We start from the raw sequence: 14857 nt of genomic DNA, 5'->3' as shown, positions 1-14857 counted from the left end.
TTTTTGTCTGGGAAAGAGAGAACAGAAGAATTTTACGCTATCATGTAACTCCTAACCTAACAGACGGTGATTAAGAAAATGTAAGATTATATCACATGTTGCTCTACGTTATCATACTCCCTAACACTATTTTAAAATGAAATTGTCTAAAACCTAAAAGAAGGGGAAAACTGCAGGTAAACAAAGCAGAAGATTCTTTTTACAGAGATCATTTTAGGGAATCCCAAATACAATTTGTGCAATCAGAAGTTGTTATGAATTTATGTTGTTAAAGTCAGAATAGGATTTTTGCCTCACATCAGCTGCCTTCATGTTGTGCATTTGGGTCCTCCTCACAAAGTTCAGCATAAAACATGGATAAGTGTGAAATGTTTCTTCTTCACCCATTTTTTGTTCAGTCAGTGTGTTTATGCACCACTTTGCATTTAATTATTTATTATTTTTCATCTCTGTCTCTCTCATAGTGTTTTTTTTGTCCTACAATCCTTCCCTCAATCCCAGTTTGTCAGAACTGACTCCCGTCCATGAGCTTGGTGGTGCTGAGGTTTCTCCCTGTTAAAAGGGAGTTTTTTTCTTTCCATTTTTTTTTCTCTGTATTATTGTAGGTTCATCACCTTACATATTAGGTCCCTTGTTGACAGTTGTTGTCATTTGGCAGTAATCAACTTAGGACTTAGCAGCTCACTGTGCACCTGGATATTGGACTTCCCGAGCAACAGACCCAGAACGTCAGGATGGGAGAGCACACTTCTTCCACCTTCTTTCTGAACATCCCACAGGGGTGTGTCCTCAGCCCTTTTTCATGCTCACTTTTCACCCATGACTGTTGTGTAATCCGCACTAGTAACACTATTATAATGTTTGCTGACAACACCACCATCATAGGGCTGATCGACAACATGAATGATTCAGCCTACAGAGAGGAGATTCAGCATCTGAAGCAATGGTGTGAAGACAACAACCTGCAACTGAACACAGCCAAGACCAAGGAGATGGTAAATGACATCAGGAGAACAAAGCAATGGGAGCACTCCACTCTCTACATCGATGGAGAGGAAGTAGAAAGCGTAGAAAGCTTTAGTTCCTTGGCCTTCACATCTCGACCAGCCTTACCTGGTCCACAAACATTTCTCACAAGGTAGGAAAAGCACAATAAAGGATGTACTCCCTCAGGAAGCTGCATCAAGCCCAATTACCCCAGAAACTGCTAATTAACTTCTACGGCTCCATCATTGAGAGCCTTCTAGCCTACTGGTGCAATTGGCATTTCACCAACACCCCTCAGAGACATCTTTACTGGCAGACTTCAGCAGGAAGCCAGTATTATCATCAAAGACCCCTCAATTAGCTTTTTTACAACTATTTTTTCAAGAATTCTTTTAGATAAAAGGAAGGTTGGAGATTGGTTTATAAAGACAGATGGGCCAACTAATGGCTTTTTACATATCGGTTTAATTACTGATACATTGAATGCCTTTGGTGCATAGCTCATTAATAGAGATAGATTTCTCATATCTATGATCAAAACATTAATGGTAGGACTTTCTTGAACAGTCTTTTAGAAATGGGGTCTTATAGACACATTGATGGCTTGGAGGAAATAAATATTGAACTTAACTAAACTCTGATTTTTCAGAGTGAGCATGTAAATAGTATTGAAAATAGCTGTACAAAATGATATGTCTGTGAGATGGTTAAACTATATATAATTTTTTCTCCAGTGAGTGTTTTGTGATGGGAATCATGAAGTTATTAATAGTTACAGTTGAGCTCTGATGGCTCAGCAGAGCTTTGACTCTGTGTCAGCCTGGCTAGAGTGTTGAAAAGAAACCTAAGGTTGTTCTTATTTCCTTTAATTGATGATGAGTAATACAGTATATCCTGTTAGAGAGGGCTTTTTAAATAGTCTTTTTCCAGGTTAAATTACATTCTTCTAAATTAGTGACACATCATTTCCTTTCCAGCTTATCTGTTTATCTGAGACTGTCCTTTTTTAGAGGAGACACACTATCCAGGATAGTGATGACACGAGTCAACATTATTAATAAGATAATAGACCTTTGTGGGTAAGCTTAGGTACCTGTGCTATATTATAGGGGAATATGTCATTGAAGAGTTTTTATTTTATTGTTAAATGTTCAGTTTCTATGCCATACATTAGAACAAGATCCCAAGTGTGATTATAGGGGTGCGGACTTATTTATATTTACATATTTATTTTCTTGTCTGGAAATGTCAAACAAATCATATAAATATGCACTTATATGCTAATAACCCATTGCATTTGCTCATTATCAATGTGGGTGCAAGTTCTTTCAAAGAAGGCTCGCTGAAATTCTCCCTTCTTTCCTTCTAGCACAGAAAGCTACAACTAAGAAATCCCTTCTAATAATCTTTTAGATACTGACCTCTCTCTGCACCAGTGCAGTGTGGATTCAAATGACTACGCTGCTAAGCATTAGTAGTGTGCGGACTGATAGTAAAATATCGACTTCTCCAATGCCAGATGTTTTATGAATCAATTCACATTTCAAATATATCTATATTTTAGTAATTTGGGTCCAAAAAGGTTGATTCTGTTCATCTGGACGCAGAGTTTTCAGTGGGAGAAACGTTTCGTCACTCATCGAAGTGACTTCTTCAGTCTCAGATGACTGCAGGTTTCCTCAACCTTATAAACAGTACATTTGCACAATAATTGAAACCAGCCCACTATATGAACAATGGGCTGTGAGATCAGTTCCTTGATCATTAATCCTTGGGGTGGACCAATTTTTGGCAGAGCGTGTTTTGGGGTTTAAAAGCCACACAGACACAGTTTTAGGAAAAAATTGGTCCACCCCACAAATCGGGTCCCCCGACACTAACAGAATCATATAGTGTACGCTGTTAAGTGCCCGGAGGATGGCCATGGTTTATATATCGACAAAACCAAACAACCTGTGGCAAAGCGTATGGCACAACACAGAAGAGCTAATTCATCAGGCCAGGACTCCGCAGTCTACTTACACCTACTACACCTTGTTATGTTATAGTTTTAACAAGCGCACGAGAATTCGAGCAAACAGTTTTTACTTAGTCATTAGATGGTATTGTGTGTAAAATTTTGAGGTGCATTTTTTTTTAAATTCAATCTATTTTGGAATAAGGCTGAAAAATGACAAAATGTGGAACAAATGAAGTGCCATCAATACTTACCGGATGCATGGTACTAGTCTACATTTCTACAGAGTAATCAAATTGCTGCTATGCAGATGATATTCATTATACATGTCTAACACTTGAAAAGTGATCATAATGTCAAGCCGTTGACCAGAAATGTTATAGCTCTGATCCTAATCCATTTGTTCCTGTTGATGTAGAAATCAATTCAGGATTATTTTTCAAACACTTACTTACATAAAAATGTAATTAACCATTCATGGCGAGGTATTGAGATTAGTTTTTTGGTTTTATTACTATTATTAATTTTAAGATGTAGGCTACACACCTTGTCTCAATATGAAAATGATAACATTCTTCGTGTTACTCCCCATATAATATAACATATAACATGATATGATTTTAAGCACCACACACACATACTTGGAAGTGATTTCGAGATAAAAAAGCTCTGGCTGTGATATTTTAAAGGAGTAAATAATTGTTTAACGATTTTTTTTGCTAATTATGAAAAAAGAGTCTATAATGAAAATTAAAAGATCATTACTTCATGATCACATCAAAATGAACTGTGGTGGTAGAAACCTTCACAAAGCTAAAGAAGTTAGAAGTTAGTTAGTGTTCAGGGCGGTGTTATGTCATAAATTGAAAACTGAAGTCTTACCAGTAGAAAGAAATACAGTAGCACTTCAAAAGAAAAGATCCCCAATGACTGAGAAAAAAGGTTTTTTCTGCTGTTGAGAGACGTAAGGCTACTGGAGTCAAATTGCAAATAAACGTGGGAGTGCAGGGACGGTACAGTTTCTTTAGCCACACACAGTAAAAAGAAGAAAACCCCACCACCTTGTGGTTGCATGTCCAACCACTCAAAATAAAGTTTACATCTATGTCCATACAGACATCACTAATATAGATTTAAATATTTACTTTGAAGGAAAAAGGCCCCAAAAAAAGTCTTCCTCTCCGAAGCTATTAATACAGTTTCTTCCTCCATCTCCATCACTGTGTGACTCATGGATGCATGTTTGTCAGAGATATCTGAGGAAATGGCAAACAACATTAAATTTGTAACCTCCATCCCATGGTGAGCATGTATGAAATGTCCCGAGTGCCAAAATGAGTTAATTAAATAATTAATTAAATGTGTCGTTAATTAAATAAAATTGTAATTAATTAATAATCAAATATATCTATCATTATTTAAATGTCAATTCATTTCATTTAAAACATTTTAGAAGTTATTTCTATTTCCAGTTTTAATTAGTTGACACATTTAACTAATTACTTAATTCAATCTGTGTTTTGTTTTTATTTTAAAATTTACTGCTACTGTCACAAACACACACTCACACACACAGGCATACAAACTACCATTTAGGGTTTTTTTTAGTAGTCAGTGTGTCTGATGATTTTTGGACTAGATATGACAGATCAAAGCTCAAGTATGTTTGGTAAGTATAGATATGGTAGTGATGGCCTTGAAGCTTTCCATCCAACTGGTTAAAAACAGGTTCATTTCCAAAAGCTTCATGTGTACACAGACCCCCCCTGCTGGTCAAAATCTTTCAACTACTTCTTACAGCTTCTTGGTTTTCTTACAACAGTGTCATCATGGGAATAATCATGATGATGTTTGTGTTTGTGGGAGTATTGCAATTTCAATTTCCTGTGTATGACTAGTCTTTGACAACAAAGCTGGTGTTGACTTTGACCAAAACTACAGTAACATGTTTCATTATTTACAGGAATATTACGTATAATAGCTCAAAGTGTTGCCACACAGGAGGAAATGCTTCTCCTTTCAGCAGGCTCCATGAAAACAACATCCTCATGTCACTGGGAAAACTCCAACATGAACACTAACATGCAGTTTTGGGGGGTAATCCATGGTGCTTATGAATATTCGTGAATCACATCAACACTCAAACCACATTCTGAAACAGCGAGGCTTCACACATCACGATCGATGTCACTCATCCTTAAAGAACCTAGCTATGATATGTACTTGATAAAGGATTTCCTGGATTAAATCCTGGCACAGTGCATCACATCACTAGTGAATAGTCTTTTTCCTTAGAATTTACTATTGTTCTTTTTGCAACAATTTTAGAATGTTCTCATGTCTGATTTGAAAGTTTGCATTTACATTGGCTGTTCTTGTTTGTCCTCCTTCACCCCGTGCAAAGTATAAATGGTTCATTTTCCTTCTACCAACTTTTTCCTTGTTACTGGCTATTTTATAAAAATCAATCAATCAATCAATTAATCAATCATTCAAAGACAATACCAAAGTGCTGTACATAGTACTTTCGAAAATACTTCGTCTTGTCTCCTGAAATGTTGAGTCCTGATCTTCAGTGTTCCAAGAATCGGCCTGTCTGTGTAACGTTTTACACATTTGAATACTACTTATGTACTCTTTAAAATAAATATATAAATAAATAGACCAATCAGGTTTAACATTATGTATGATACTGCATGATGCTGTGTTGGTGCCAGTTCTGATGTTCATTCCCATTGTTGGTGCTTTCAGTTGCATGGGCATCTTGACAGGTCTGTGGCTATGCACTGCCCCATTCACAACAAACTGCGGAGTCTTTGCTCCCCATGTACATGACCCTTGGCCACCCATGACCCTATCATCACTGTCCCTTCTGTTTCTTCCACGTTTGATAGATACTGAACATTGCAGACCAGAACATCCCACAAGAGCTGTGCTTTTGAAGATGTTCTGACCTCGTTGTCTGTCCATCACATTTTGGCCCTTGTTATACACGGGTGCCATGATGAAGAGATAATCATGGTGTGGTGATATTAACCAGAGCCTGCTATGTGCTGTGGCCTGAAGACAGAGCTGTCTTTCTGATGTTCGGTGGGTCCAGCCTTACAGAGTGTCCAGGAGGATAATTGCCAAAACAGATCTCAATGGAAGTTATCTGCTTACTATAAGGGGTAGATAATGTGTGTCACTGCTCGGCCTGGCGTCAGACTGTGTGTTCTGTCTGCTTTGAAAGACTGTGAAGGTTTAAAAAATAATAATATTCAAATAGATGGAGCACCAGAAAAACAAAAGTAATGGAAATTAATTTAAAATCATTTATTTAAAAATACATTTGTATTATAGTTGTAATACAAATAATCTAGTTTAAATTGAATTGATTGCACTGCTATAAGCTGCATTTCATTATGTACAGAACAGTCTTGTATATGTAATCCAGCGGCCCCAAACTCCCGGGCCACGGACGGGTATCGGTCCATGAGTCGTTTGGTACCAGGCCGTGAGAGTTGAGGCTCGGCTGTGAAATTTATGGTTTTCAGAGTTTTTATTGGTTTTTGACATTATTTTTTCTTTTAAACGGTTTTAGCGTTAACTCTGTGTCCCTGGGTCTTATCCCATGTGTTATAAATAAATCTACTTTTTTTGGTACTGGTTTTATTTTGTTGTATTTATCTGCGACACCTCAAATGCCGGTCCGTAAAAATATTGTTTGACATAATGACAGACATGTCTGTGGTGCAAAAAAGGGTTGGGGACCGCTGATATAATCTATATTTAATGTACCCAAATGAAATATCACCCATTAAAAGTCCAACATTTTTGTAAGTAGTTAATGAGTTTACACATTCAGTTCTAATGTGATGTGTATCTTTGCAAAAAAACAACAAAAAACTTGCATATTTAAGAGACATTCACCATTAAAATGATATTTCCACATATAAAATAACTAGATTTAGCTTTTCTCTTTTTTTCAAATCATTGAGAAAATCATTATTTCAGTTACAGTACATTATAGTGTATATAAAATCAAGTACAAACTGGTGATTTAATCTATTTCACATAAAATAATTGTATTTAATAGGTATAAGTGTTAAATGTTGTTATTTACTAAACCATTAACATTACTTTAAAAACAATATCACTCCTTTAATGCAATACTACTGTATTACATTTGAATTAAAAATATTTGCCTATAAAAACACTTTGAATTTTAAAATTTTACTAAATACACACACACACACACACACACACACACACGCATACACACACACACACACACACACACACACACACACACACACACACACACACACAGACAGACAGAAATAAGTTATAGAATGATGAGATTTAGCTTGGCACTGTTCAGTGAAAGTGCTCTGATGCTAAATGGCTTTTAAAGAGTCACAGAAACAAAATAAAATGACAATTAAAAGCCTCTAGCTTTTAAAACAAGAGAAACCTGGAGCAATCCCCCTGGAGCTGCAGACACTCTAGAAGAAGGGTCACAAAACAGTGTTTCACTCCAGTGTGCCAAATATATATTTTCTTCACTGAGCACAGAATGAAAGAAAACACCTTTTCACAGTCATACCTACTAATTCTTGCTTCACATAAACTGCAATGAAAAGCTACAGATTACAAGTTACATTAAAATAACGACTTTGCTATTGCCATTTCACTGCTATACTAATGGTTTATATAAAGATATGCATTTTTCTTAGCTTTAGGATCATTGGGGGAAAACTTAAACTTTAGCTACACCCACTTATTCCTGCCACTAAAACAGTGTCGTGTTTCAAACCAGAGCTTTAATCCAAAGAGCGATCAGTGGACTGAGTCATCTGACCATCCATTTCATCTGTCAGAGCTCTTTTATAAACTCTCATTACACTCTGCCTGAAACCCTCTCTCGCTTTTAGACCCAAGCAGAAGTACAATAGCGGGTTCACACAGCTGTTAAAGTAAGCAACACCTTTTGCTACAGGGTACCAGATTTTCACTACTGCATTTTCATTGTCCACCATCTTCACCAGTAAGAGGCAGTGGTAAGGTGCCCAGCACAGGAAAAAGGCAATCACCAAACAGGCTAGTATACGCAGAGGGCGGGACTTTCCTGAGAGGCGGGTGCGTCGGATTCCCACCCCAGCCAAGGTGTAGCAGATCAGAATGATTGTGAAGGGAAACATGAAGCCACACAGGAAGCGGATGGAGTAGAGAGCTACTTTGGTGCTGTTGTAGCCCTCTGCCTTCTCTTTCGGGTCCACAGAACATTTAGTCAGGTTGTTGTTGTCCATGTACATTTGGCGATGAATGAAGTAGGGAATGCTGAAGAGGATCGCTGGGATCCAGATGCAGACTGCCACCACCCTCGCTGCCCACAGGGTGCGACGACGCTTTGTGAGGACGGGCTGCCAGATGCAGAGCACTCGATCCAGACTAATCACAGCCAGCAGGAAGACAGAGCAGAACATGTTGGTGTATTTGAAGAAGCCGTTGAACTTGCAGAGAAAGAGGCCAAAAGGCCAGTGGTCGAAGAAGAGCATCTGAATGAGGGAGGAGACTCGTGTGAAGCAGAAGATCAGGTCTGCTATCGCCAGATTCACCAGCCACACGTTGGTGACACTCAACTTTAAGGAGGAGAAAATAAAACGAGATGGAAAAGAGAAGAATGGAAGAAAAAAATGTATTTATATGAAGCAAGTCACCAGATTGTGATATTATCAGCGATATTAGCAATTTTAAAATATTGGCCTTCATCTTAATCTTGTATCAAACTCAGTAGGTTGTTATTATCAGTAGCATCAATAAACATCTAGTGTTTATGTGAAAAAATACATTAGAAGAAATTGTATCACAAGGCAATTGCTAAGTGAATTAGCAATTCACTTAGCAATTCAGCTAAGTGAAATAAACCTCTGCCCAGCCTCCAAGTGGGGATTTGTGTTCCTATTTTAACTTGCAAACACACCATCCATTACTACCTCTGAGAGGGTGACCAGCTCTCAGTAGGAGGAAAAGGTGAGACAGATATTGACTGATAATGATCACTCATTGGGCTGATAAGGCCAAAGGCTGATGAGGATGTACTTATTAAATTTAGCCACACTGTGCACATTGAGACCCAACACATTGTGTTTCAACTTGTACAGTCATAATCAGTGCTTTAACTTATTAAGTCTTAATTGGTCAAAAATAAGTTTAATCACACCAAATCAATGGATATAAGAAGTTTATTAACAGCTGGATGTCCTTATATGCTGATATGACTAGAAACGATGACAGAAGGGGTTCATTAACAAAAGAGAAGAAAAAAGAGGGTTATTTGGAGTTATTTAAGCCCAGGGTTAGTGGGTTTATTTATCAAGAAATCACTCAAGGACATTCACAGAGTGGTATCGAAGCCACTCCTTAGTTATCTTGGCTGTATGTTTAGGGTCTTGTTCTCTTGGAAGATGACCTTTCACTTGTGTCTGAGGTCCAGTCGCTGTTGAGCAGGTTATTAGCAAGGATGTCTCTGTACATCATGATGAGCAGTGCCCGGTTTATTACAGACATGAGGCTTGGCATTCAGCCCAGTGAGTTCAATCTTTCTTTTCAGAGAACCTGATCATTTTGTGTTTCATGGTCTGAGACTCCTTCAGATACTTTGGGGGAAACTTCAGGTCGGGTATAATTCCCTGGACTTCCTGTCTTGGTTTGCGCTCTGACATGCACTGTCAGTCTGGGGCTTAAATCTGACAGCTGATCAGTGGAAACAGGATGCACCTGACCTCAAAGGCTGTAAATATTTATGCACATGTTATATTTTTGCTTCTTATCTTTAATAAAGTATTAAGATTTTCAGACAAACTCAAATATCTGTACTTCTACTTAAGTGATGAATGTATGTTCTTTTGCCACCTCTGCATTTTGGCACGCAAAAGGAAATATTTCACTAAGAGGTGAATGATAAATCTACCATTGAGTATTTTGTAATCAGTATACTGGTTGCATTCATGCACTGATATGTAACATTAAAAAAAACCCAAAAAACACATTTACTGAAGCTGTCTCAAAAACTCTTGCCTATAAAATATTGTACAAACTAAATATGAGAATTTCACAGAGATACTTAAAACCTCAGAAGGTATTTGAAATACATGTTTCACTTTATATCTACCTTAAGTTTGAATCCAGCCACCCAGATCACTATAGAGTTCCCTGTGATGCCGAGCACAACGGTCAGTGCATATAAGATAATGGTGACATAGTCCGTTATGGCATTGATGCCCATCATAGTTGTCTGGTTCTCCTTTGAAAACTTGAGCATCTGATTGGGCAGAGAGACATTGGAAAACATTGTGTGGCTGTAAAAGAGAGAACAGAAAAAGAACAAAATATTACTCATCATGTAACTCCTGATCTTCCAGACAGTGAATAGGAAGTCATAAGATTACCTCACACGCCGCTGTATATTATCATACTCACTGACTCCCTAGATGATTTTTCTTTGGCCAGCTAAGGCATTTGCTTTGATTCACATTGGCTGCTATCTTCATCTATTTAGGTCTTTGTCACGCTGCTCACAATGAGATATATATTACTTTTACAGCCATTGTAAAGAAAATTATGTTGCTTTATATATCAAGTTACAATAGAAATAACCAGTGGGTCTTCAAATGGGTGAACAGCTCAAATGAACAAAAAAAATGACATCATTATTTATCTAACAAAAACCAAGATGCAGAAGCAGTGAGTCAGAGACTGAGTGTTAGTCTTACTGCTTCCATAGGAGGACATACACAGCAGTGATCTCAGAGAAGCAATTGTTTCTGCCGATTAGTCTGTGAAATGGTTACAAGGCAATTTTAAAACAACTTGACTTGTTTTGGCTGTGTATGGTTCTTCCACATGCTACTAAGGCTGCTGTTTCTTAAATGAATAAGCTGTTACATTTCCACTATGTTTTATTTCATTAGACTTCAATAATCCAATCCAATAAACACGACTCAATGACAGAATAAGCTGTTTGGCAAAAAAGATTTGACAAGTTTTTTATGGTCGCAGCCGACACACTCAGCTCTACTGCTCAACCCATAAATGCATTATCCTTACAAATGTGCAAATGTGGCACCACTTATGGGGGTAATAAACAGGTTTTGCAGTGGTAAGAAATATTCATCCAAACATACAAAATATAGTATATATAAGTGTGTATAAATTATATATGCATATATGTATGCATAGGGGTGTAATTCTTGACCAACTGTTGGCTGAAGGTTTTGTTGTATTTTAAAGTGTGTGTGAAATGGTTAAACTTATCGAAACAGGAAGTATGTTATGAAAATGGATCAGGTCTGAAAAAAGATTATGACATTAAGCAAATTTCATCATCTGATAAAGCTCATGTTACAGAGTCAAAAGCTTAAAAACAAGTAACAAGTGGTATTTGTGATGAGATCATTTCCTTAGACCTTAATCTTTGAATACATGTGACTCTGGCAACAATTCACTAAGGTCTAACAGCTTAAATATACTAGTTTATATAACTTAACAATAATCTAATTTCTGCTATGCAGAAGATATTAGATTAAAAGCTGCTAATAACATATTAAACTGTCACCCTGATCTGTAAAGAGGCCTGATCTTGTTCTTGTTCATTAATCAGTGCAGATACATAATAGAATCCTGTCATGATCCTGGGTCGTTTGACCTAATGTTTTGGAGTTTTGGTTTATTCTGATGTTTATGGTATGTTTAACTTATTTAGGTTATCTAAGTTCATTTGCTTATTAGTTTCCCTTTGTGTTTTCAACCCCTGTTAAGTCTCCCTTGCCCTTCATGTGTTTCATGTCTGTGTGTCTTATGTTGTCAAGTTCATGTTCTCATGTCTGCGTCTCATTATTTTTCCTGTTTTATTTTGAAAGGGGTCCTGTGTTCCTATGTTCAGTGTTTTTAGTTTTACTCTCCCCTTGTGACATCGTTATGTTCATGTGTGTCAGCTGTTTTCCCCATGTGTTCCCACTTCCCTCATTAGCCTTCTGTGTGTATTTAGTCCGTGTGTTTTCAGTCATTCCTTCTCAGGTCTGCCTCAGCCAGACTGTGACAAATCTAGCCTGTACTCACACTTGTAACACAAGCTATCCCCTGCTTTTAGGAAAAAAATTGATTTTTCAATTCCTCCACAGGTTAGTGGCAACTACTTTCACTCTGTTGAGGCGTCAGGACATATGGTGACATATGGTTTTCTTTATCACTATATTTTTGCCTGTTGCCAAAAAATGTATCAGGCTATAACTTAATGTGCTGTTTTGGGTATTTTGACCCTGAAGTTTTAACCCATAATGTAGTTGAACATGAAAGATTTGAGCGAGATGAACAAATTTTGAACACTAACTACAAAGAAATTCATTATATATGGAAAACTGTCTGGGTTTTAGTATTTGTTAGTTTGGTAAAAAGTTGTTATTACAGTTGGCCCCATCATGCTTTGATGCACATGTTTATTTACACTTTAGATGCCTACAAGACCACAGGTCAGCTGCTTTAGAAGAAATTCTAGTTTCATTTCTTTATCCATGTTAAGGTTCCTAAAACTTTCCTTTGGAAAGGCAAATTAAATTCTCACAAAGACATCCTGTTTGTTTAGGTTAATAACTTTCATTTCCATCAAATAATGTAGCATTCATTTGAATGAATGTGTTCATTCCTAACACATTACCTAGTCGATATCAGTATAGATATTGAGTTGGATTTTCTCCCATTGTGGGAGATCTGATGTGGTTTCTAAATATTTCTTGATTTCGTTTTTTTAAAAAACTGCATGTAAACAATTTAATTCATCATAAGCTCTTTTCCAATCAACTATACATAACCAAAGCTCTCTATTAAGCAGAAAAACCTAATATTACATTTAAACAGGCAGGAAAAACAAAAATGCAAAAACACGAATTAAAAAAATAAGAATTTAAGTATCATCTGAGAGATCTAACCAAGAAAGAAAAATTGAATTTCTTACCTAAAATATTGAGCTAAAGTGAGCAGCTTCACTCTTAGTAGTCAGAGGCAGAAGTGAGGATGTATTTGTTTGTCTGTCCTGTAGTTACTTCAAGTTTGGCTGTTACATAGTTTGTGTCATGGCTCTCACACATGTGAATACACACTCCCAGACACAGTAACACACCCTCCATTTCCTCTTTTTTCACGTCATGTGTCTGGCTTTATCTTCCATTCTGAATATAGTTGTTTTTTTTTCCCTCACACAACCATACCCACATTTCCCTCCCATTTTTTCTCAGACATAGATTCACACACCAATTGAGCATAAGTCCAGAAGTGTGAATAAGTTATTTAAATCCAATTGCAGAATTGTTTTCTGTTATAAACTGTTCACAGCTGTTTCCAAGAAACAAGGCCTTAATTGGCATCCAGCAATGGAAAGTTGATTCATCCATCCATCCATCCGCCCATTTTCATCCGCTCTGTTGAAGAGTGAGATTTTTGTAGGTAAAATCTCAGGACTGAGTGGCCTACTTACAGATGGAAGGGATGGAAGGGGTTCTGTTTAGGCAGAAGGCTCAATAGGGAATGTCATCAGTATGTGCATAGAAAATAATCATATTTTAAGCAGAAACTAAAGTCCTGGGAGGTGACTGACTCCAGCAGTGCCTTCAGCAACTAGACTATGCTGAAGGCACTAGAAACTTCTGCAAACATCTGCCTTCTTTCTGTTAGCTAAATAAAACTCTAAAACCATTTTTGCATATAGTCTTTCTTATAGTCTTGCTTAATATATCAAAACAAGGAAAACCAAAATGAGAGTAGAAAAATGTTCTTACCCATTTAAACCCATGCCTTAATAGTTGTTAATAACCTCTGGCTCTCTTCCACAGCATGTCTTTTGTCCCATTTTCCACACCTTATCTCTAACTGGTCGTGGCAGATGGCCGCCTCTCCCTGAGTCTGGTTCTGCCAGAAGTTTCTTCCTGTTAAAAGAGAGTTTTATTCCTGCCCACTGTCACAAAATGCTTGCTCATAGTGGGGTTTATCTGATTATTGGGACTTTCTCTGTATCAGTGTAGGGTAACTGCCTAATAATATAAAGCACCTTAAGGCAGCTGGAGTTGGCACTATACTCACCATACACACACAGCAGAACATCCAGTTAAATTGGGGTGAAATGAGTCCAATGTTTTGTTGTTGTTGTTTCTTTCTGTCTGATTGCCATGGTGAATTGTGTGTGTGTGTGTGTGTGTGTGTGTGTGTGTGTGTGTGTGTGTGTGTGTGTGTGTGTGTGTGTGTGTGTGTGTGTGTGTGAGCTTCACTGATGATGTCATTTTTTCTCTACTCATGCATGTGCTTCACCCAGGGTGAACAGGACGGAACAAACTCTGATCAGCTCTGGAGCTGATAATTCGGAGTTACTTATTTTGGAGTTGAAGTACGTTGATTATGCTTCCTGGAACAGACTCCTGTCCCAGGTGTGCATGCAGAGGATAATAATGGGGAATCCTACAAAAAGGAAGTATAGTTTCCCTATTGTTAATGCCTCAAGCACCAAAATGCATACAATATATCCAGTCTAACCCTGACTTTCACTGTCAGGTAAAGCTGTTAAAATGTATTTTCAGGCACTCAAGGGAGCGTTAAGCATTGATCCAGGAGAGTTGTATCCGTTAACAGTCTAAATATATTTTCTTTTATTGTTTACTCTATTTAATTTGTAAAATATGTGTACACACACACACACACACACACACACACACACACACACACACACACACACACACACACACACACACACACACACACATAGAAAAACATTTAGTATATACATCCAGAAATGCATATACTATTATATATTGTACATATATTTATTAGTTTCAGATGTAGCCATTCTTTTATTTTGCTTGTTTACATTATTGTATTTTGCACAAC

The 14857-nt window shown here is 37.3% G+C and overlaps 1 protein-coding gene across 1 annotated transcript; it reads right to left on the bottom strand.

The window, feature by feature from the left end:
- Window positions 1-7610: 7610 nt before the first annotated feature.
- Window positions 7611-13370, bottom strand: LOC113015198 (C3a anaphylatoxin chemotactic receptor-like). Its single transcript, XM_026157150.1, has 3 exons — window positions 12939-13370; window positions 10101-10287; window positions 7611-8568 (listed from the first exon to the last, which is right to left on the bottom strand). Exons 2-3 carry the CDS (start codon window positions 10278-10280, stop codon window positions 7750-7752), a joined length of 999 nt encoding a protein of 332 aa, XP_026012935.1. The 5' UTR covers window positions 10281-10287; window positions 12939-13370; the 3' UTR covers window positions 7611-7749.
- Between the last annotated feature and the right edge of the window lie 1487 nt (window positions 13371-14857).

This window comes from Astatotilapia calliptera, chromosome 22 (assembly GCF_900246225.1).
Source record: "Astatotilapia calliptera chromosome 22, fAstCal1.2, whole genome shotgun sequence".
In the NCBI taxonomy this organism is placed as follows: domain Eukaryota; kingdom Metazoa; phylum Chordata; class Actinopteri; order Cichliformes; family Cichlidae; genus Astatotilapia; species Astatotilapia calliptera.
The sequence above is the reverse complement of the archived record's forward strand: the minus strand, read 5'-3'. Positions and strand labels throughout refer to the sequence as shown.